The 24,401-nt window shown below is 45.6% G+C and overlaps 1 protein-coding gene across 1 annotated transcript; it reads left to right on the top strand.

Moving 5' to 3' along the window:
• The first annotated feature begins 446 nt into the window (after nt 1–446).
• LOC109906907 (gonadotropin-releasing hormone II receptor-like) lies at nt 447–21,236 on the top strand. Its single transcript, XM_020504727.2, has 4 exons — nt 447–1,139; nt 11,076–11,601; nt 20,221–20,422; nt 20,796–21,236. Exons 2-4 carry the CDS (start codon nt 11,077–11,079, stop codon nt 21,212–21,214), a joined length of 1,146 nt encoding a protein of 381 aa, XP_020360316.1. The 5' UTR covers nt 447–1,139; nt 11,076; the 3' UTR covers nt 21,215–21,236.
• Nucleotides 21,237–24,401: the final 3,165 nt, after the last annotated feature.

Genomic DNA, 24,401 nt, shown 5'->3' with positions numbered 1-24,401 from the left:
TACGTCTCCTTATGATAATACGACACTTCTCCTGACATACATCTTGTTCTTGCCCTCTCAAGGGACGCATTCCTCCCTTCCTGACGACTCTACTTTTCCAAAAATGTATGAAAAATTATACACTAATGGTAGTGGTTGGAATTTGTGAAGGGTAAAAACAGATCCTAGATCTGTGCCAAAAGACTATTCACACATTTTTATAGATCTAAATCATTATTAATGTCTTTCTTTTCACAAAAAGGGTCTTAAAAAGAGTCCTAAAATAGAATAATTGCCTCAAAGACATATGGAATTATGAATTTTTGGCTACCGCAAAATTTGGCTACCGCAGGCGGTCCTGTTTCCAATGCAGTGAAATATTGATAGGTCAGACGTGAAGTTTTGCCTGAGATGTCATTGGTGCGTGACGAGGAGGATGGGATGGGAAGAGGGGAGGCGCCTGTGTCAGTGAGATAAATCTCGAATAGCGGACTGTACTGGAGTCTATCAATCTTTGGCAATAGATTTGAACATTTCTTACAGAATAAATCAACTAAGTTTCGTTTTTCTCTGATGCTGATAAGAAATATTAATCCCATATTAATCGCATATGAATTGAATGCTTCATTTAATGTGTTGTTTTTATAGTGAATTTCGATATATATGGATTGACATGTGGAGGTTCTTTAACACGTTCGCGCGAGATGGCTAAAAAGTCGCGCTTCAACCTTTGGTGCACGGACAGCTCCTCTCTATGCTGCCAGGTTGGTCTTTGTCGCAGTGCCATGCACACCCACCCTCTTCTATTCTTTCGGTGTAAGTAGCCTACCCTACAGTGTGCATTGTTTGGAAGTGCACTATATTGTAAATGCATGAACTCATATTTCTTAAAGAGATATTTTGACAACAGTCAGTTTGGACAACTGTGGAATATCGTGGCAGACTTGTCAGGACTAGGAATTGAGCCGTCATTGACCACGACCACTTGAGAGTAAACGCTTTTGTTCATGTTTTTGAGAGATGGAAACATAAGCACTGTGTCAAACAGTTCAGAAAAAAAGCCCAAATTTGGAAGGACTGAATTCGTGGGATTTGAGTCGACTAATCGGACTTATTTGGAATTATTTAATTGTTCAATTGTGTTGTGCCAAACTAATCGGGTAAGCATGTGTCTTGATAATCAGAGAATCCTTAAGTCATTTTTGCTTCTTGCGTTGCATTTCCTCACATCTAAATATTATTATTTTTTTGTTTGAAATCTTAAGGAGTTGACATTGATAATCACTTATTTTTAGCCTACATATGTTTTTGTCTGCTATATAATTGTCCGCCTGTCAAAGCCTTAGGAACATTATCCATGCCTTGAGCAGAGCAGCTACAGTACCATGGACAGCGGCAGCGCAGCGTATAGAAAAGATAAACCTAATTCCCATAGCCTATAGTGAAAGGTCCTATATTAAATAATGCATCTTTATTGTCTGTCTCATGTCTAAATGACTTGAAATACACATTTTAGTAACATAATTTTAGTAACATGTCCAACAAAAAGCGGCCTCTTGGCACAATTTACCCAGATATGATATACCCAGATAAGTTCAGCCGCCTACAGATTTCTGTACTGAATGAAATATTACCACTACCTTTTAAAAACCATGTCGATCTTTATTTCCCAAACACAATTCAACACAATCACATTCATTTTCTTTTGCCTTTTAAGCATTTTAAGCATTTTTTTAAACACAGGCATAACACTTAAACACTTAGGCCATAGGCCAGGCTGTGTTATTACCTCAATAGAAAACACTTGAATTTGCTCAACCATTGGACTGGATCAACTAACCCCAAACCAAACATTTTGAAAATTTCAGCCCACACAGCTACAAGGATGCACTTCCATGCTTGGTTTAGGATCTCATATTGAAGCTTTAGAGACCCCAACTGATTTCTAGAACAATTTTAAAATGATCTACTTTGGTAAGGATACAGGCAAACAATAAGTTAATTTGACTTGGTGAAAATCTGTTATTTTTAGATCTAACATGCGTATCACTTTTTCAATGGGGTTTCTTCTTTCACTGATTCCATGAAATGATGAACTCTTCCTAAATATTTGATCAAATAATTAATTTTGTGTATGATTTCCTAGAAAACAATGGTGGCTCAACTTACACATATTGCTCAACTCAACCCAATCTCCCTTACAGTCAGCTATATCATTTATCGAAAATGTGAGTAAATTATTTAGTCTCGTACTTTTAAAAGATGATATTTGTATAGGTGGACACTTTCAAAGCTGTTGGTCCAATATTTCCTTATTGGACCCAATGTAGCAAGTTTCATGCCTTCTATGAACAACCCTTTTATTGATACTATGATTGTCTTGCTAGTATTCAATAGCCATAGAGGGTTGTCTTTAAACCCCAATTAGTTCATCACTAACAATTGAACTCATTCATTAGAATTACAGTACATGAATTGGAGTGATGCATTCTTTCTATTCTAAGAAGGAATAAGTTACATACAGGTTCAATCATTCTGTCAGGGAACATAAACCTACATTATATTAACCAATATACTGTAGCACAAACAACCAGGAGCTTTAAGTGTGTTGACTGCTGTAAGTGTTCCTACTGTCAGACCCTGATATGTTTCACCTGTCTTTGTGCTTGTCTCCACCCACCTCCAGGTGTTGCCCATCTTCCCCATTATCCCACGTGTATTTATATCTGTGTTCTCTGTTTGTCTGTTGCCAGTTCGTCTTGTCGAACTCCAGTTTTTTTCCCCCAGTCCCTGTTTTCTAGGTTTTGACCATTCTGCCTCCCTGACCCTGAGCCTGCCTGCCGTTCTGTACCTTTCGGACTCTGCTCTGGATTAATGACCTCTGCTTGCCCTTGACCTGTCGTTTGTCTGCCTTTTGTTACTTCGAACTGTCTGCATCTGGGTCTTCTCCTGAGCTGTGATAGTACGAACTGGCCATGACGGACCCAGTCCGTTCTGCAATGCTGTCTCCTCCCAAGGAGCCACCATTGGAAGGCACAAGGAGATGCTTCGTGGTTTTATGGAGGGGTTCCAGACCTTGGCCGAATGCCATGACCGCGCGTTGAACACACTGCTGGAGCAATTCCGCGGGTTGTTTGTCAGGCAGCCTACCACGACGGTAACCTCCCAGCCCCTCAGTAACCAGGCTGTTAGCAGCGCGGCCACCCCAGTTTCCCGAGAACCCTGCTTACCTCCCCCAGAATGTTTCGCTGGAGAGTCGGAAACATGTCTGCGTTTCTCGCTCAGTGTTCTCATCTTCGAGCTGCAGCCCTCCTCCTTCCCCTTGGACCGCTCAAAGATAGCGTACCTCATCACGCTGATGCCAGGGAGGGCTCTCGCCTGGGCTACGGCAGTGTGGGAACAACAGTCGGCCAAATGCCTCAGTCTGGAAGAGTTCGTGGCGGAGGTGAAGAAGGTTTTCGATTCTCCATTGGAGAGAGGCTGCCTGGAAGTTACTCCAGCTTCGGCAAGATTCCCGCAGTGTGGCAGACTATGCGGTGGTTTTCCGCATGTTGGAAATTGAGTGCCTGGAACCCGGAATCGCTGTTCAACATGTTCCTGCATTGATTATCAGAGGAAGTTAAGGACGAGCTAGCAGCCCGGGAACTACCAATGGATCTCGACTCGCTCATCGCCTTGACCATCCGGATCGATGGGAGGCTACGGGAACGTAGGAAGGAGAGGAGGTCCAATTCCACTCACCCGCCCGAGGATTCCACCTCGCTTCCAAGGCATCCCAGAAGTCCCCAATGTCTCCATTGCCGAACCCGAGGCTACTCGATGCAACTAGGCAGAGCTAGGCTGTCTCCAGCCGAACGTTTACACAGGCTTCACAAAAAGGGTTGCCTGTATCGCGGGACTACTGGTCATTTTGTGTCCTCTTGCCCACTAAAAGATCAGGCTCACTGTTAGGGGCTAGTACTCTGATGGGCCATACAGAGAACTTTTCCTTTCCTCTTACTCGCCATCCTGCTGTGGGGGAACTAGTCAAAATCTCTCTGGGTACTCATCGACCCTGGGGCCAATGAGAGTTTTATGGACACTACACTGGTGTCCCAGCTGGGCCTCCCCACTCAGCCCCTCTCCATTCCCATGGATGTTAGAGCACTGGACGGGTATTCTATAGGCCGGGTCACCCACAATACCACTCCCATCAACCTACGAGTGTCAAGGAACCACAACGAGGCTATCCAATTCATGCTAATTTAGTCTCCTCAGGTTCCCGTGGTTTTGGTATTCTCTTGGCTCCAGCAACACAATCCCCTCATTGTCTGTACTGCTGGTGCCATCATGGGCTGTAGCCCGTTCTGCCATGCCCATTGCCTAAAGGTAGCGCAGACTGCCCTGGGACGTCTTCCTGTGGGCTTGGAAGTTGCCCCAGACCTCTCCGCAATTCCCGCAGGCACCACCTCGGGGATGACTGTACTCTCTGTCGGTTACGGAGACCAAGGATATGGAGACCTACATCGAGAACTCCCTAGCTGCAGGGTGTATCTGTCTTTCTGCCTCCCCCGCCGGCACAGGGTTCTCCTTTGTGGAGAAGGACAAAACCCTGTGTCCGTGCATTGTCTACCGGGGCCTCAATGACATCACTTTTAAGAATCGCTACCCGCTACCACTCATAGCCTCGGCCTTTGAGCCGCTCCAGGGGGCCACCATTTTCTCCAAGTTGAGCCTGCAGAATGCCTACCACCTTGTGCAGATAAGGAAGGGTACGAGTGGAAGACTCCCTTCAACACGGCCAGCGGTCACTATGAATATCTGGTCATGCCATTTTGTCTTGCCAAAGCTCCAGTTGTGTTCCAGGCCCTGGCTAATGATGTTCTCCGTGACATGTTGAACCGGTTCCTCTTTGTCTACCTCAACGACATCCTTGTTTTCTCCCGCTCAGCCCAAGAACACGTGCTCCACTTCCGATAAGTCCTCCAGCGGCTCCTGGAGAATCAGCTCTTTGTGAAAGCGGAGAAGTGTGAATTCCATCGCTCCACCTTGCCCTTCTTTGGTTACATCATCACTGTGGGGAATGTACAGATGGATCCCGGAAAGGTAAAAGTGGTGGTGGATTGGTCCCAGCCTATGTCCAGAGTGCAGCTGCAACATTTCCTGGGATTTGCCAACATTTATCGACACTTTATCCAGGGTTACAGCACCCTGGCTTCCCCACTGTCTGCACTCACCTCTCCCAAGATTCTATTCACGTGGTCCCCAGCTGCTGACTGGGTTTTCCGGGACCTCAAGCACCGCTTCACCACAGCTCACATATTGGTGTATCCTGACCAATCCCGTCAGTTCGTGGTGGAGGCCAACGCTTGTCGGACTGGGGGCTGTTCTGTCCCAGTGTTCTGCCCTGGACCTCAAGTTACATCCCTACACCTTCTTCTCCCATCGTCTTAACACCACGGAGTGGAATTACGATGTGGGGAATCATGAGCTTCTCGTGGTGAAAATGCCGTTGGAGGAGTGGAGGCACTGGTTGGAGGGCGCAGAACATCCTTTCATTGTGTGGACAAATCATAAGAACTTAGAATATCTCTGCACCAACAAGTGTCTCATAGGGCAAGCTAGGGGGCCCTGCTTTTCACCCAGTTTAACTTCTCCCTCTCCTCTCCCCCGTCTGTTTGCAACACCGTCACCCTGACAGTAGTGGATCATTTTCCAAAGCCGCCCATTTCATTCCTCTCCCCAAGCTACCCTCTGCCAAAGAGACGGCCCAGCTCATGGTGCAGCACGTCTTCCGGATCCATGGACTCCTAGTGGACATGGTCTCTGACCAGAGTCCTCAGTTCTCGTCCCGGTTCTGGAAGGCATTCTGCACACTCATTGGGTCGTCGGCCAGCCTCTCCTCAAGGGTTCCACCCTCAGTTTAATGGCCAGTCGGAGCGTGCCAATCAAGACCTGGAGACGACTCTTCGCTGCCTTGTCTCCGCCAACCCCACCACCTGGAGCCAGCAACCCGTGTGGGTTGAATACGCCCGCAACACCCTCCCCTGCTCTGCCACTGGTCTCTCGCGTTTTGAGTGTTCCCTGGATTATCGGCCCCTGCTCTTCCCGAAGCAAGAGGAAGAGGACGGTATACCCTTGGCCCAGATATTCATCCGCCGCTGTCGTCGTGCCTGGAAGAGAGCCCGGTCGGCTCTCCTCAAGACCACCTCCAGTTCTCGACGACAAGCGGACTGCCACCGAACCCCGGCTCCCCACTATCGTCTAGGGCAGAGGGTATGGGTGTCCACTCGAGATCTGCCCCTCCGGGTGGAGTGCCACAAACTTTCCCCACATTTATTGGCCCTTTCCCCATCTCCAAGATTCTTATCTCCTCTGCTGTTCATCTTCTGTTGAAGAAGACGGTTTGAAATAACTGTTGTTACATACCCTTACCACCTGGGGGCGGCCTGTCAGGAAGTCCAGGATTCAGTTCCAGAGGGAGGTGTTTAGTCCCAGTGTCCTTAGCTTAGTGATAAGCTTTGAGGGCACTATGGTGTTGAACGTTGAGCTGTAGTCAATTAATAGCATTCTCACGTAGGTGTTCCTTTTGTCCAGGTGGGAAAGGGCAGTTTGGAGTGCAATAGAGAGCATCATCTGTGGATCTGTTGGTGTGGTATGCAAATTGGAGTGGGTCTAGGGTTTCTTGGATAATGGTGTTGATGTGAGCCATGACCAGCCTTTCAAACCACTTCATGCTTACAAACGTGAGTGCTATGGATCAGTAGTCATTTAGGCAGGCTACCTTGGTGGCACAGGGACTATGGTGGTCTGATTGAAACATGTTGGTATTACAGACTCGGTCAGGGACAGGTTGAAAATCTCAGTGAAGACACTTGCCAGTTGGTCAGCTTTTGCTCTGAGTGCATGTCTTGGTAATGCCTCTAGCCCTTTGGCCTTGTGAATGTTGACGGGTTAAAAGGTCTTACTCACATCGCCTACAGATAGCGTGATCACACAGTCGTCCAGAACAGCTAATGCTCTCATGCTTGCTTCAATGTTGCTTGCCTCGAAGCGAGCATAGCAGTTATCTAGCTCGTCTGGTAGGCTCTTGTCACTAGGCAGCTCGTGGCTGTGCTTCCCTTTGTAGTCCGTCATAGTTTGCCAGCTCTGCCACATCCGACGAGCATCAGAGACAGTGTAGTACGATTCAGTCTCAGTCTAGTATTCACGCTTTGCCTGTTTGATGTTTCGTCGGCGGGCATAGTGGGATTTCTTATCAGCGTGCAGGTTAGAGTCCCGCTCCTTGAAAGTGGCAGCTCTAGCCTTTAGCTCAGTGCGGATGTTGCCTGTAATCCATGGGTTCTGGTTGGGTTACAATTGTACGGTCACTGTGGGGACGACGTCATCAATGCACATATTGATGAAGCCAGTGACTGATGTGGTGAACTCCTCTGTTCCCTCGGAAGAATCCCAGAACGTATTCCAGTCTGTGCTAGAAAAACAGTCCTGTAGCTTAGCATCTGCGTCCTCTGACCACTTCCTTATTGAGCGAGTCACTGGTACTTCCTGTTTAAGTTTTTGCTTGTAAGCAGGAATCAGGAGGATACAGTTATGGTCAGATTTGCCAAATGGAGGGCGAGGGAGAGCTTTGTATGTGTCTCTGTGTGTGGAGTAAAGGTGGTCTAGAGTTTTTTTCCCTCAGGTTGCACATTTAATATGCTAGTTGAAATTAGGTAAAACAGATGTAAGTTTCCCTGCATTAAAGTCCCCTGCCACTAAGAGCTCAGCCTCTGGATGAGCATTTTCCAACTTGCTTATGGCCCTATACAGCTCGTTGAGTGCTGTTTTAGTTCCAGCATCAGTTTGTGGTGGTAAATAGATAGCTACGAAAAATATAAATATATGTAAATATATGAAAACTCTCTTTGTAAATAATGTGGTCTACAGTTTATTATGAGATACTCTACCTCAGACGAGCAAAACCTTGAGACTCCCTTACTATTAGATTTCGTGCACTAGCTGTTATTTACAAATAGACACAGACCTCCACTACTTGTCTTACCGGGGGCAGCTGTTCTATCTTGCCGAAGGACCGAAAAACCCTGCCAGCTGTATGTTATCCATGTCGTCATTCAGCCATGACTCTGTGAAACATAAGATATTACAGTTTTTAATGTCCCGTTGGTAGGATTGTCTTGATTGGAGCTCATCCATTTTGTTATCCAATGATTGCACGTTGGCTAATAGGACTGATGGTATAGGGGGTTGACTCACTCGCCTACGATTTCTCAGAAGGCAGCAAGTCCTCCGCTCCCCTTTTTATCCTTCTTTTCTTCAATCAAATGATGGGGATTAGGGCCCGTTCACGAGAAAGCAGTATATGCTTCTCGTCGATACTCGTTAAAGAAAACATCTTCGTCCAGTTCGAGGTGAGTAATCGCTATTCTGATGTCCAGAAGTTTTTTTGGGTCCTAAGTGACAGTAGCAGCAAATTTCTGTACAAAATAAGTAAAAAATAAGTTACAACGCAAAAAAACGAACAAAATAGCATAGTTTGTTAGGAGCAGGTAAAATGGCAGCCATCCCCTCCATTCTTCCAATTCTTCCCACAGCTGTGTCAAGTTGCCTCGATGTCCTTTGGGTGGTTGACCAATCTTGATGCACATGGAAAACTGTTGCGCATGAAAAACCCAGCACTATACGCACAAAAACCTTATTTCTATCATATTTTGTGCACAAATTTGTTTACATCTCTGTTAATGAGCATTTCTCCTTTGCCAAGATAATCCATCCACATGACAGGTGTAGCATGACAGGTGTAGCATATCAAGAAGCTGATCAAAAAGCACGTTCATTACACAGGTGCACCTTGTGCGGGGACAACAAAAGGCCACTCTAAAATGTGCAGTTTTGTCACAGATGTCTCAACTTTTGAGGGAGCGTGCAATTGGCATGCTGACTGCAGGAATGTCCACCAGAGATATTGCCAGAAAATAGAATGTTAATTTCTCACAACCGCAGACCAAGTGTAACCACGCCAGCCCATGACCTCCACATCCGGCTTCTTCGCCTGCGGGATCATTTGAGACGAGCCACCCGGACAGCTGATGAAACTGTTGGTTTGCACAACCAAATTTCTGTCAGAAACTGTCTCAGGGAAGCTCATCTTTATGCTCGTCATCCTCACCAGGGTCTTGACCTGACTGCAGGTCGGCATTGTAACAGACTTTAGTGGGCAACTGCTCACCTTCGATGGCCACTAGCAAGCTGGAGAAATGTGCTCTTCACAGATGAATACCGGTTTCAACTGTATCGGGCAGATGGCAGCGTTTTGCTGATGTCAACCTTGGCAGTGGGGTTATGGTATGGGCAGGCATAAGCTACAGACAATGAACACATTTGCATTTTATCGATGGCAATTTGAATGCACAGAGATACGGTGATGAGATCCTGAGGCCCATTGTCGTGTTGTGGGGGTGCTTTGCTGGTGACACTGTCTGTGATTTATTTAAAGTTCAATGCACACTTAACCAGCATGGCTACCACAGCATTCTGCAGCAATAAACCATACCATCTGGTTTGCGCTTAGTGCGACTATCAATTGTTTTTCAACAGGACAATGACCCAACACACCTCCAGGCTATGTAAGGGCTATTTGACCAAGAAGGAGAGTGATGGAGTGCTGCATCAGATGACCTGGCCTCCACAATCACCCAACCTCAACCCAATTGAGATGGTTTGGTATGAGTTGTACCGCAGAGCAAAGGAAAAGCAGCCAGCAACTGCTCAGCATATGTGGGAACTCTTTCAAGACTGCTGGAAAAGCATTCCAGGTGAAGCTGGTTGAGAGAATGCCAAGAGTGTGCAAAGCTGCCATTAATGCAAAGGGTGGCTACTTTGAATAATATAAATATACAATGATTTGTTTAATAGTTTTTTGGTTACTACGTGATTCCATGTGTTATTTCATGTGTTATTTCATAGTTTTGATGTCTTCACTATTATTCTACAACGTAGAAAATAGTACAAATAAAGAAAAACCTTGAATAAGTAGGTGTGTCCAAACTGGTACTGTATGTATGACCTGTTGAACCTGCCTAATTCAGAAATTAAGATGGGTGTTGTTAAATGGAACATTACTGAAGAGAAAATAATTGATCCACCATTAGCTTAGCAGTTGGTGTCCCATCTATAACCTATTATCTATACTGGATTATCTATATTGCCTTAGCTATAAAGCTTTTTCATAATTTAAAATACTGCAGGTGTTAAGGAATATTACTGAGGTCAAAATAACGGACCCATCATTAGTTTCCTTTGCAGCTGCAAAGGAATACACTGGCAAACTGTATATCTGCTGCCAAACCGTTTATCAGTTGGCAAACTGTTTCTCATCTGCCAAACTGTTTCTCATCTGCCAAACTGTATACCATCTGCTAAACTGTATATCATCTGCTAAACTGTATATCTGCTGCCAAACCGTTTATCAGCTGGCAAACTGTATATCTGCTGCCAAACCGTTTATCAGCTGGCAAACTGTATATCTGCTGCCAAACCGCTTATCAGCTGGCAAACCTATATATCATCTGCCAAACTGTATATCATCTGCTAAACTGTATATCAGCTGCCAAACCGTATATCAGCTGCCAAACCGTATATCAGCTGGCAAACTGTATATCAGCTGCCAAACTGTATATCAGCTGGAAAATTGTTTATCAGCTGCCAAACCGTTATCAGCTGCCAAACCATTTATCAGCTGCCAAACCGTATATATCAGCTTTAGGAGGCTGAAACTGCACTTAGACAGTAAGCTGGCAGTGTGCCTGTGCTCCTATATTCATCATCCTAAATTAATTATTAGTGCCAAGAGAATGTTGTCCTTGTTGGGCCAATGTTACATTAATTAATGTTTTCACTTAGAGCTGTTGAAAATGATCCGGCTGGCTAAATCTGGCACATTTATAGAAATGTTGACTAATGTGCATTGTCCCTTTCAGATAAACCAAATCAAGTAAAGTGAATCACTTTGTACAGTGATTTCTTCCTATGAAAAGCTCATTACAAATGAAAACTATTATGATGATGAGGATATGATGACGATAAGGATAATGATTTTATTCCCTTCTTCCTCCTAGGATGTCGGATGACAGGATGTCATCGGCGACTCCAATGTTCCCAGTAGTGAACTCCTCTTTTAACTCCTCCCTCCCTCCATCATTCATGGACTGGGAGGCTCCCACCTTCACCGCCGCTGCCCGCGTCCGCGTGGCCGCCACCATGGTCCTCTTTGTGTTCGCTGCCTTCTCCAACCTCTCTGTGCTGTTCAGCGTGGCACGGGGCCGCGGGCGCCGCCTGGCTGCCCATCTCCGTCCACTCATTGCCAGCCTGGCCTCTGCAGACCTGGTGATGACGTTCGTTGTGATGCCGCTGGATGCGGCGTGGAACGTCACCGTACAGTGGTATGCCGGTGATGCCATGTGCAAGCTGCTGTGCTTCCTCAAGCTGTTTGCCATGCACTCGTCTGCCTTCATCCTGGTGGTGGTCAGCCTGGATCGCCACCATGCTATTCTGCATCCCCTGGATGCGCTGGACGCCGGACGCAGGAACAAGAGGATGCTGCTGGTTGCCTGGGTCCTCAGCTTGCTCCTGGCCTCCCCACAGGTAGGTGTACATACGGTAGCCACTACATTGTTCTCAGACTACAACATAACAACATGGATATTCATTAGTAAGTCTTGTATTTCTCTCTTATGTTAGGAATTCAGTGGTCCACTTGAGATTGCTGTTACTAGCCTGATATCCACACTGATTATCACTCCATTTCATTATGGTTTTCCCTTCCCTGAATCACCTTGCGCACGCATTCAATGAATAATTTACGCCTATGTCTGTAACGTTTATACATAACGAATCGGTCGGTGACAGGATCACCATCCACAAAAATACTTTGTTGGGCAACATTTGTCCACGTGAGTTGTAGACTAAACATTCCTATATTTTCTTAGAGGAATACTCTCTAGCCGGTCCAAGTGCCCTTCTAATGGAACAGGTCCAGAGTGAATCAGTGTATTGGAGCAATAGTGAAATGGAGCGCTATTCTGTTTGGATTCTTGGCTAGTAAGATTGCAGGGCAGCAATCGAGCTTAAGTTGTTCACTGTCTTCCTCACACAATAGAGCATACTGTCAGTGATCTGCCAATCAAATTAAGTCCTATGGGTAGGTGGGTGGTGCATTGTTAGGAAATAATCTCTCAGCAAAATAGAGAGCATTCAGTGTATTCAACTTTAATTCTATAGGACAAGCACACCGGCTCTTGATATGCTTTAGTAAGCTTTAGTAATATGAGTTGAATGGCTTAGAAATGGAAGCAGTTAAAGCAGTTGTCAGCTTGGTAACAAAGTGTTGCTATGATCAAATAAAATTGTGAAATTGGCTCAGGAGGTCACCTGTATATTGATAATAGTCCCACCTCAATCCAAACAGTAGGGCTGTGAATGACATAGCCTTTACCCACCCTGACAAGTAGGGAGAGAGAGAAGGCAGGGAGGGAGAAAGAGATTGTGTTCACTCAAATGTAAGTACTCTATATCCAAAAATATGAGATGTATTGTCAATTGGTCTTTAGAAACAAAGCATGTGGATTTATGCAATTTTACTCATATTCAAATAATTTATTTTGTAATATTTTTCTATTTATATGTATTTCATGCCAATAAGCACTGAATTTGATTTGAATTTTTTTAAATGTGGGAGTAGATTTTATTCCATGCTCACAGATCAATTTGTAGTCGGATGTACAGTACTTTGGACCCTCCATCAATTACAGTTCCTAGTTGAAGGTCTCCTTACACTGCACTAAGAGAAAATAGAAATCTAACCATGCTGGGAAGGAAAGCTGAGTGTTCCCTCCTTGTTTTTACTGTCACAGAGAGAGAGGTTCCACAAATCCAATCCCCTTAATGTCAGAGTCTCGTAGAGGTGACCTTTCTGGCTGTAAGTGGATGCGACCTTTGAGGTGCTAGTCAGTAACTGGTGTTCTAAATGAACAGGAAGAAGGGAAAAACACAGAACTTCTGCTGTAGGAAGAGGGACAGAGGGAGAGGCACAAGGCGGGGGAGCCAGTCGAACGTGGAGAAGGGACAGATGTTAGACAGGAGGTTTGGTGGTGAGTTGTGGACAGATTAATATGCCCCCTTTCCCAACCACACGCACATGCTTGACATGGATGGTCATTCTACAGCAAATGCATGTTCCTGGTTAAGAAATTACGACAACCCATATTATGGTGACTAAACACAGCACTGATGACTGCGGTTGTGAAGAGTCCATCTAATTTACTAGGCACCCACGCACGCAGGCACACACTTTACATTATGATAATCAAGTAGATATGTGCCGACTAAAGCCATCTCATTTTGAGTGTTTCCTTGTTCATGCGTACTAATTGACCAATTACTTTCTTTTTTTTAATCCCTTTTTCTCCCCAATTACTTGGTATCCAATTGTTTTTTAGTAGCTACTATCTTGTCTCATCGCTACAACTCCCGTACGGGCTCGGGAGAGACGAAGGTTGAAAGTCATGCGTCCTCCGATGCACAACCCAACCAAGGTTGGAAGCACTGCTTCTTAACACAGCACGCATCCAACCCGGAAGCCAGCCACAATGTGTCGGAGGAAACACCGTGCACCTGGCAACCTTGGTTAGCGTGCACTGCGCCCGGCCCGCCACAGGAGTCGCTGGTGCGCGATGAGACAAGGACATCCCTACCGGCCAAGCTCTCCCTAACCCGGACGACGCTAGTCCAATTGTGCGTCGCCCCACGGACCTCCCGGTCACGGCCGGTTACGACAGAGCCTGGGCGCGAACCCAGAGTCTCTGATGGCACAGCTGGCACTGCAGTACACAGCTGGCGCTGCAGTACAGCACCCTTAAACACTGCGCCACCCGGGATGCCTGACCAATGACTTTCAAGGATTGGTGGAGATGGCAAGCGGTTAAAGTAATTCAGCACAAAGCATGGTTGAATAAACGTTGTTTCCACAAATGTTGTTTCCACGTCATTTAAAGATGTGATGATGTTGACTCAATGTGGGAAACGGATTGGATTCATATTTTTTTCACCCAACAATATGGTCATTTTTTTTCATTTTTCATTTTTTTTGTTGATTTCAAGTTGAATTCATGTTAGTTGACAACTCTACCAAATGTAAATCCAAAGTAGACCTTGAAATGACGTCTGTGCTCAGTGGGAGGTAACTGCAGGCCGATTTAATTAGCACTTCAATACAGCAGAACAATGGCAAACACCCTCATCAAAAACAGTGCCAAAAATACAATAGCGAAGTGAAGCTATCCCAGCTGACAAAACTGGTTGCAGTGAAGTTATTCCGACGTCATGGGTGTATACTATTTTTAAACTAGTCCAGAAAGAAACATTTACCTAGGTGTAATATCTCTGACGTTTCTACAACCAGAAAACCAATTTACAATCATATGTCATGATGATAAATTATGTCACCAACTTTTCCCTGCTATGATAGCTATAGATATGAGGAAATTATGATGGAATGTGTTACAAGGGAAGGGAAGTTATTGTCATCTGGTTCACCGTGCCATTGTGTTGTGTGTAATTATAGGAGATTAGTGTGTCTGATAGAGGTGTCTGCAAAGCTGACAAAGCCAGAGAAAATATGCTAATTAACATTGATGTGTCACACCTCAGGATATGACCCAGGGATAGAACGGCATGCAGGTTCAGGACAGGCAGAAAGGTCAGAACCGGGAAGACTCGAAAACAAGAACTTGAGAACAGGAGAAACAGGAAACTCTCTGGTAGAAGACCAGAAGACCAACAGCAGTGGGGCTAAGTATTTTAGAGATTGAGAAAGGGCCGATAAAGCAGGGGAAAGTTTACGGGACTCGACCTGGACGGGCAGATCCTGAGTGGAGAGCCATACCCTCTGCCCGAAATGATAGCGGGAACCGGGGTCCAGTGGTGGTCCGCCAGTCACCCGTACATGGAGGTGGTTGAAGAGTGGACGGGCTCTCTTCCAGGCATGCCGAAAGTGGTGGACGAACATCTGGGCCGAGGATATGCTGACTTCTTCCTCTTGCTCAGGGAAGAGCGGAGGCTGGTAACCCAAGGAACACTCGAAGGGCGAGAGACCAGTGGCCGAGCAGGGAAGGGTGTTGCGTTTGTACTCCACACAAGTTGGCAGAGACGAGGCAATGAAGAATCATCTCCAGGTCCAGATAGGCTCTCTCCGACTGGCCGTTAGAGTGGGGATGAAACCCTTGAGGACAGGCTGGCCGATGACCCAATGAGGGTGCAGAACGCCTTCCAGAATCGGGACGAGAACTGAGGACCACGATCAGAAACCATGTCAACCAGAAGTCCATGGATCCGGAAGACATGCTGATCCAATAGCTGGGCCGTCTCCTTGGCTGAGAGTAACTTGGGAAGGGGAATGAAATAGGCGGGTTTGGAAAACATATCCATTACCATAAGGATGGTGATGTTGCGATCAGACGGAGGGAAACCAGTGACAAAGTCCAGGAATATATGAGACCAGGGGCGGTGAGGAATGGGGAGTGGTTGTAGGAGGCCTGCCACAGCTTGCCGCAGAGTCTTATTCTGCACTCACACAGTGCAGGCGGCGACGAACGTGGAGACGCCAGGAACCTCAACTCAGGCTCGTTGGGCTCTGTTGTTCACTCATTTTAATTTTTACCATCTCCTACCACTCTGGATCCAAGAATGTGAAGCCTGATGCCCTTTCTCGCTTGCATAACTCCGCAGCTACACTGTCTGACACAGAGACCATCCTCCCTACCTCCTGTCTGGCAGCTACACTCGTCTGGGTTATCGTGAACTTGGTTCGCAAGGTGCAGTGTTCCCAGACGGACCCGTGAGGGGGCCTGGCTAACGAGTGAACAACATATCCCAACGAGCCTGAGTTGAGGCCCTTGGCGGTGCAGAGATATTCCAGATTCTTATGGCCAGTCCACACTAAGAATGGATGTTCCGCCCCTTCTAGCCAGTGTCTCCACTCCTCCAGGGACATCATGACTGCATGAAGTTCCCTATTTCCCACGTCGTAGTTCCTCTCAGTGGGATTAAGACGACGGGACAGGAAAGGGCAGGGATGCAGCTTTTGGTCCTGGGCAGAAAGCTGGGACAGGACGGCCTCCACTCCAACGTCTGAGGCGTCGACCTCCAACACAAGCTGACGGGATGAGTCCGGATGGATTAAGATGGAGGCTGTAGTGAATCCGAAAATGCCCAGTCAGCAGCTTGTGACCACATGAACTAAATCTTGGGTGAGGTGAGTGCAGAGAGGGGGGAAGCCAGCGTGCTGTAGCCCCCGATGAAGCGCCGGTAGAAATGTGCAAATCCCAGGAAATGTTGAAGCTGCACTCTCGATGTGGGATGGGGCCACTCCACCATCGCTCTCACCTTGTTAAGATCCATCTGAATGTTGCCTGCAGCGATGACGTATCCCAGAAAAGAGATTCACATTTCTCAACTGGTTCTCCAGGAGGTGCTTGAGGACTTGTTGGACGTGGAGAACATGCTCTTGAGCCAAACGGGAAAATATGTTTTGAGGTAGACTAACACGAAACTGTTCAACATGTCACGGAGCATGTTGTTGACCAGGGCCTGGAATACTGCCGGAGCGTTGGTCAGACCGAATGGCATAACCAGGTACTCATAGTGCCTGCTAGCTGTGTTAAATGCTGTCTTCCATTCATCTCCTTCCCAGGTGTTCCAAAGGTCCAACTTCGAGAAAATGGTTGCCCCCTGGAGAGGCTCGAAAGCCGAGGAGAGGAGTGGTAGAGGGTAAGGTATTTTTACTGTGATGTCATTAAGGCCCCGGTAGTCGATACACTGGCGCAGGGCCTTTTCCTTCTTCTCGACAAAGAAGAACCCTGAGCCAGTCGGGGAGGCGGATGCATGAATGAACCCTGCAGCCAGAACCACAACCACTGTGGTGACCTGACACTCGCAGGCTGATGGGAACAGTACTGTCAGTGACCCTGCCAATAGAGCATCCGTCCAACGCTCTGGCTTCCATGGGAATGGAGAGGGGTTGTGTGGAGAGGCCCAGCTCCGACACCAGGGTAGCATCCATAAAGCTCCCATCAGCCCCAGAGTCCATGAGCACCCGGAGAGATTTAGACTGGTCACCCCACAGCAGGATAGCATGGAGATGAGCCTGGTATTTTATTGGACAGGTGGATATGTAATGTCCTGAAGTACCACAATACAACTTTTGAAGCTCTGTCTGCGTAAACATTCCTCAGGAGACAATCTAGCCATGCTCAGTTGCATGGGCTCCGGTGAAGATGGGGGAACCCGTGAACAAGCGCGTGTGGCCAGGAACAGACCTCTCCCTGCTGCATTCCCGTAACCGCCCATTGATCCTAATGGTCAAGGCTATGAGGGAGCCGAGGTCCATGGGCTGCGAGCTCATCTTTAATTCCCTCCGATAGTCCGTGAAGGAAGGTTTCAAACAGGGACTCCAGGTTCCAGGCACTGTCGACTACCGTGTAGTCTGCCACACTACGGGAATCTTGACGCAGCCAAAGTAGCTTCCGAGACGCCTCACTCCCGGATACCAGAAAATCGAACACCTTCTTTACCTCCTCCATGAAATCCACCAGACTAAGGCAAACGGTGGATTGCTGCTCCCACACTGCCGTAGCCTATGCGAGCCCCCTCCCGGACATCAGCATTATAAGATACGCTATCTTCAAACGATCTGAAGGAAACGAAGAGGGGTATAGCTCGAAGATTAGGGAGCACTGGGAGAGAAGCGCCCGGCAGGTTCGTTTCTCTCCACAAGGTTATGAAGTAACTCCTCTTGTCCAATGGTGGCTCCTTGGAGGGAGACAGTGTTGCAGAGCTGGTCCGAGTCAGGCCGAAAATGCAGGTATAAATACACAGGGGATAATGGGGAAAAATAGGAGCCACCTGGTGGAGGATCGAGACAAGCAGAAGACAGGTGAAACAGATCAGGGTGTGACAATGTGTGTACTAGTGCTGGAGGAAGTGGAAAACAGCTAGCAAGAAGAAGTGGAGTGTATGACAGTCTGTCATTAATCAAATGAAGTACTGAGAATGTGCAAGAATTTGCATTAATAGGAAGTTATCATACAGCAAAATGAAAAAAATACAGTGTAAAAGATAAAAGCATAGACAGTTAATTTCATCCATTCCTGATATCTAGTACCAGCTCTTACGGAAAATGTATGAATTTATTGCCATCCTCAACAATAACACGAAGTATTGGCCTAACCATCTCACACTTGTGCTCAGTGTTAAAATAGAGAAGCCGGCAGCCTACTTAGTTGGTGTGGAGCAGCAACTGTTGAGACGGAGTCAGTAGATCAGGTGCAAAAATAGGTGGTATTTATTTACAGTGCAGGTAATGGAGAAGATTAGTGAAAATTTGCTGACAAAAATATACATGTCTAGGTGCAACAACGGCTCAGCTGCGAAGTAATAGGACACACAAGCTCACAGAATGGGACCACTGAGTGCTGAAACGCGTAGCTCGTAAAAATCGTCTCTCCTCAGTTTTCACACTCACAACTGAGTTGAAAACTGCCTCTGGAAGCAACGTCAGCACAAGGATTGTTCAGCGGGGGCTGCATGAAATTGGTTTCCATGGCCGAGCAGATGCACAGAAGCCTAAGATCACCATGCACAATGCCGAATGTCGGCTGGAGTGGTGTAAAGCTCACCACCATTGGACTCTGGAGCAGTGGAAACGTGTTCTCTCGAGTGATTTATCACACGTCCTCATCTGGCAGTCAGACAGACAAATCTGTCTTTGGTGGAGGAGAACACAACCTGCCATAATGCATAATGCCAACTATAATGTTTGATGAGGCGGAATAATGGTCTGGGACTGTTTTTCATGGTTCGGGCTAGGCCCCTTAGTTCCAGTGAAGGGAAACCTTAACACTACACTATACAATGACATTCTAGACAATTCTGTGCTTCCAACTTTGTGGCAAAAGTTTGGGGAAGACCCTTTCCTGTTTCAGCATCACAATGCCCCCGTGCACAAAGTGAGGTCCATACAGAAATGGTTTGTCGAGATCAGTGTGGAAGAAGTTGCACAGAGCCCTGACTTCAACCCCATCGAAAACCTTTGGGATGAATTGGAACACCGACTGCGAGCCAAGCCTAATCGCCCAACATCAGTGCACAACCTCACTAGAGCTCTTGTGGCTGAATGGAAGCAAGTTCCCACATAAATTTTCCAACATCTAGTGGAAATCCTTCCCAGAAGAGTGAAGGCTGTTATAGCAGCAATGGGGGGACCAACTCCTTAGTAATACCCATGATTTTGGATGAGATGTTCAATGAGCAGGTGTCCACAAACTTTCATTAATGTGGTGTATCATAACACTACTATATCATATCACCTCTGGTGCAGAAACTGTATTGAAAGAAATCATAATTCTAACAGATTAGAATAGATTGATTTTGTAATAGATTTGTGATTAGGTCATTAAAAGGCTGCTGCATGTGCGTCATTTCTTTGTAATTATACTTTTCTTCACTCCACTGACTGAACAAAAATAAAAACGCCAAAATGTTACTGAGTTACAGTTCATATAAGGAAATCAGTAAATTTAAATAAATTCACGAGGCCCTAATCTATGGATTTCACATAACTGGGCATGGGCGCAGCCATGGGTGGGCCTGGGAGGGCATAGGCCCACCCACTTAGGAGCCAGACCCATGCACGGGGGAGCCAGGCCCTGCCAATCAAAATTAGTTTTTCCCGACAAAGGGGCTTTATTACAGACAGAAATACTCTTCGTTTATCTCTGATGGGTGCTACATATCCTCTACCCAGTACAGCCAGAGGATGGGTCCCACCCTCTGAGGGCTTGATTCAATCCGTATTGCAGCAGTTCAGTGCTATAGCGCTATTGGAATTTTAAGGTCATTTCTGATTGAGCCAGCATAGGCAGCGTTTACTGTGAATGCAGTCTCCAAGGATGCAGAAACATTGCCTTTATATTTCAATCACTCTATCTCGATTGAATTGAGCCCTGAATCTCATTTGTCTCTAGGTTTCTTCCCTCTAGGGAGATTTTCCTTGACCCTGTGCTTTAGTATGCATAGGTCCAGTTTACTTTAAAGACCTTTGCGACAACTGTTAGAGTCAAAAGGGCTTGAGACGAAACATTTTATTGATAGATTGATATACCTTTATCATGATTTCTCACTTCCCCTTTGTCTCTCTTTCTCTCATAGCTGTTCATCTTTCGAGCAATCAAAGCAGAGGGAGTGGAATTCACTCAGTGTGTGACGCATGGAAGCTTCCACCATCGCTGGCAAGAGACGGCCTACAACATGTTTCACTTTGTCACACTTTATGTGGTCCCCCTGTTAGTAATGAGCTTCTGCTACACCCGCATCCTCATCGAGATCAGCCGTCAGATGCACAAAGGCAAAGGTGTGTGTGTGTGTGTGTGTGTGTGTGTGTGTGTGTGTGTGTGTGTGTGTGTGTGTGTGTGTGTGTGTGTGTGTGTGTGTGTGTGTGTGTAAAAGGTGAAGAGACTGCACACTTCATTCTTTGCTCCCATGTGATATATTTGACTATTGAACATTTTGACAACACATACTTGTCATATTTAGGGCCAAAATGTGTTACTGTCTGATCAGGAAAATCTCATATTTTTGTACATCTAGGACAAATGAATCAATCAAACAGAGGCAGGTCCTGGTCGGGTCACATGATCAGGAAGACTCAGGGCATCACAACCTTCAATTTACATAGTACTATTCCATTTCTCCTCACAAAATGTGTATGTCTGAAATCACTCCAGGTGGGGCGCCATGCCTGAGGCGAAGTGGCACAGACATGATCCCCAAGGCCCGAATGAAGACCCTGAAGATGACCATCGTGATCGTGGCTTCCTTCGTGATCTGCTGGACGCCCTACTACCTCCTGGGTATCTGGTACTGGTTCCAGCCGGCCATGCTTCAGGAGACGCCCGAGTATGTCCACCACGCCCTTTTCGTCTTCGGCAACCTCAACACATGCTGCGACCCAGTGATATACGGCTTTTTCACGCCCTCCTTCCGGGCCGATCTGGCTGATGTGGTCCACTGCTGCTGCCGCTGCCGATCGCAGAACATCTCCCCAAGGTCCCTGGACCGCCTGGCGTGTCGGAGGGTCAGGGCAAGCGGTGAGGCAGAGTCTGATAACCCCAGTGGCGACCAGCCAAGTGGAAACCTGGGGTAGATATTGGTGGGCCTCTTGTTTAACTGCATTGTAAAAAAAAAATACAATTGTTGATTCAACCTACAATTATAAGACAACCAGCTGCACTAGGATTGTGAGTTTGCTCAACAAAATAGCATTGAAGTTGATTCAACCTACAATTGTAAGACAACCAGCTGCAACAGGATTGTGAGGTTGCTCAAAATTTGTTCACTCGACTTTGAATTTTTGGTTGAGTGAACATATAATTTAACTTGAGAACATATTCTACTTTATTTGCATATTTCCCAGAGAAATTTTCATATTTCCCAGCCTTTCGAGTTAATTGTAATTACCACCCATGGCTGTATTTGTTAGCGACAGAAACATGGTTGTTGTGTTCAATGGTTTTCAGTACCGTAGCCTTCACCAAGTGAGTGTCTAAGTGAATATGTTATCTTTAAAATTCAACTCTTTATGACAATACATTACATAAATCATAAGGCCTTTCTCTGAGGGCCTAATTAGACCCTAACACAGAAGTCTGAAACTCCTAATTTACAGGCCACATCAAACCTACAAATCACATTATACTGGCTTGCAGTGATGTGTAATCCCTATTGGAATCCAGACAGAGTGAGGATATCCAACAACTGAAACCTGCATTCAGAATGACTGTGGGGTAGGGAATATTTATTATTGAGACTACCTAAATCATATAAACTATCTCAGAAAAGTCCAACTACTAACAGATTGGATAAGTTTCGAAAAATGTATGTTATTTATGTTTGTGTAGCATAAGATGAATCAACCAATCAAAAGTACATGCAAAAACACAGTTATTAAAACAAACAATTCTGAAAATTAACCCGCAGGAGAGCATGCTGGGAAATATGATAATGATGGCATCGGTTTGAGTTTCTCAACAAGCTTTTCCAAATTCAGCTGATTTCACTTCAGGCAGAGATTGTTGAGTAAACACACTTAAACATTAGCTCAAATTGTTGTATTTTTGAAGTCCACTCAACTAACAGAATAATGCTGATTAATCAAATGGTTAAATTGTATATTTTTTTACAGTGTGTGGTATACAGATTATTTTACTCCCTGAACTCTTTAGTGCCCATTTCCCAGACCCAAATTAAGGGTTCTATTCAATCTGTATCGCTGAAATTCAACATTAAAATGTGATTGAAATTTAAAGGTATGGTTCCTGCATTAGCATTCACGGTAAACGCTACATATGTCAGCACAATCGGAAATTACCTTTACATTTCTATTGCGCAATCTGTAACGCTTCAGCGATACAGATTGAATAGAGACCTAAGACGACTTAATCAAATGCGTGGACAATGGAGACTCCAATGAAAAAGCTTTTTAGTCTTGGTTTGTGCTTAATCTGGACCAGGAAAACTGGCCCTATTTCCTGTGTCACATACAGCTACACAAAGCTGGGATAATTTAAGAAAGGATTCGAGAACATTACCCTTATTACTGAGGGAATCTCGCCAGTTCCACTATGAATGTAAAGACCTCCAGTGTCTTACACAAAAGACTCAAACCCTTCCTTTCAACCAGTCTCTGGGAGAATATCTAGTTAACTTGTACCTTCGATTAATAGTCCAGATCTTCACTGAATTACTTTGCACTTTGAGATTGCAGTGAAGACCCTGTTTGCAGTACATGAGATCATATTTACAGAACAGTGCAGACTTCCTAGAAAACCGCTCTGCTTCTGACACGAACCAAACAACTCTTATGTATGCAAGGAAGATCATATTTATTATAAAATATTTTGGACCACATACTTTGGGACTTTGGCCAGGGAGGACAGAACTTCAGGACTTCTCTTGAATTTCTGTCCTCTGGATCATCTCACTGGAATTACATCAAGATGAACTGGGCACACTTGACATGCATTGTTGAACCAAACACTCATTACAACTAATTCCCGAGTAAGTCTGTCCATAGGCTTCATTTATTTTTTAAATTGATGTAGTTCTGTCCTTGAGCTGTTCTTGTCTATTAATGTTCTGTATTATGTCATGTTTCATGTTTTGTGTGGTCGCCAGAAAGAGTAGCTGCTGCTTTTGCAACAGCTAATGGGGATGCTAATAATATAAAGACAGAAAATGTGTTGTGATACACTGTTTCTAATAAATGTTTACCGCTTTAGTCAAAGGGAAGACATTCACAATGTAGGTCTCCGTGGAGCCAGAGACGTTATCCGGTAGCCCCAGAAAATCAAACTCCAGTGAGTAGGCAACTGGTCATAGTTTAATAAGGAACAAATGTATGTACAGGTATTTGTGTTTTCTCAATGTCTTGTGTTGTTCTCAGCCTAATCGTCTCTGTTTACTCATCTGATTTATTCAACTATTGTCATCATGCCATGCATGGCTAAAATGTTCCACTGTATTTTAGGCTGCAATTAGACAGTCAATTCTGATCTTCTATTCACAAATATGTCTTTTGACCAATCACAAAAGCTCTGAAAAAGATCTGATGTGATTGGTCAAAACACCAATTAATGGAAAAATCATCAGTATTGGACTGCCTGTCTGAACACGGCATTCATGGTCAGGTATTAATTGTAATTGCTTAGATCCAAAGTGATGTTTTTATTATTTAACATTTATTTAACTAGGCAAGTCAGTAAAGAACACATTCTTATTTAGAATGAAAGGCTACCAGGGAACAGTGGGTTAACTGCCTTGTCCAGGGGTCACCCCTGGTGGGACAAAACCATGACTCATCAGTGAAGAACACCTTTTGCCAGTCCTGTCTGGTCCACCGACGGTGGGTTCCTGCCCATAGGTGACGTTGTTGCTGGTGATGTCTGGTTAGGACCAGCCTTACAACAGGCTTTACAAGCCCTCAGTCCAGCCTCTCTCAGCTTATTGCAGACAATAAGCACTGAGCACTGATGGAGGGATTGTACTTTCCTAGTGTAACTCGGGCAGTTGTTGCCATCCTGTACCTGTCCCGCAGGTGTGATGTTCGGATGTACCGATCCTGTGCAGGTGTTGTTACACGTGGTCTGCCACTGCGAGGATGATCAGCTGTCCATCCTGTGTCCCTGTAGCGCTTTCTTAGGCTTATCACAGTACGGACATTGCAATTCATTGCCCTGGCAACATCTGCAGTCCTCATGCCTCCTTGCGGCATGCCTAAGGCACGTTCACGCAGAAGAGCAGGGACCCTGGGCATCTTTCTTTTGGTGTTTTTC

This window comes from Oncorhynchus kisutch, linkage group LG17 (genome assembly GCF_002021735.2).
Source record: "Oncorhynchus kisutch isolate 150728-3 linkage group LG17, Okis_V2, whole genome shotgun sequence".
NCBI classification, from domain to species: domain Eukaryota; kingdom Metazoa; phylum Chordata; class Actinopteri; order Salmoniformes; family Salmonidae; genus Oncorhynchus; species Oncorhynchus kisutch.
The sequence above is the reverse complement of the archived record's forward strand: the minus strand, read 5'-3'. Positions and strand labels throughout refer to the sequence as shown.